The 289-nt window shown below is 61.6% G+C and overlaps 1 protein-coding gene across 1 annotated transcript in view; it reads left to right on the top strand.

Annotated features, from left to right (window-relative positions):
• Positions 1–289, top strand: part of LOC119581772 (cadherin-23-like) — a gene marked incomplete in the record, with an annotated part of 64,191 nt that overhangs the window by 40,531 nt on the left and 23,371 nt on the right. Inside the window, 1 exon segment of the mRNA XM_037929905.1 lies at positions 111–238. Within this exon segment, the coding sequence (XP_037785833.1) occupies positions 111–238 (128 nt within the window).

Raw genomic sequence — 289 nt, 5'->3', positions numbered from 1 at the left:
AAACAAAATAAAATCGAAAGAGGGAAAGGCTTCACTATTATTATTCCTAACCCTGCTTGAGGACATAGTCTCCACCGTGCTAACCCCCGACCCCCGCCCTCCCCGCCCAGGTCCTGATTCCCGAAGACGCGGGCGTGGGCGCGACGGTGGCGTGGGTGCAGGCGGCCGACGACGACAGCGGCGACTACGGCACGCAGGGCATCAGATACACCGACCTCCGGGGGGCGCTGGCCAGCAAGTGAGTGGGGCGGCGGCTTGGTGCTTTCACTCCCGTTTTTGGAGGAGTGTT

The sequence above is a fragment of the Penaeus monodon genome, chromosome 15 (assembly GCF_015228065.2).
Source record: "Penaeus monodon isolate SGIC_2016 chromosome 15, NSTDA_Pmon_1, whole genome shotgun sequence".
Lineage (NCBI taxonomy): Eukaryota > Metazoa > Arthropoda > Malacostraca > Decapoda > Penaeidae > Penaeus > Penaeus monodon.
This window is presented reverse-complemented; position numbering and strand designations above follow the sequence as displayed.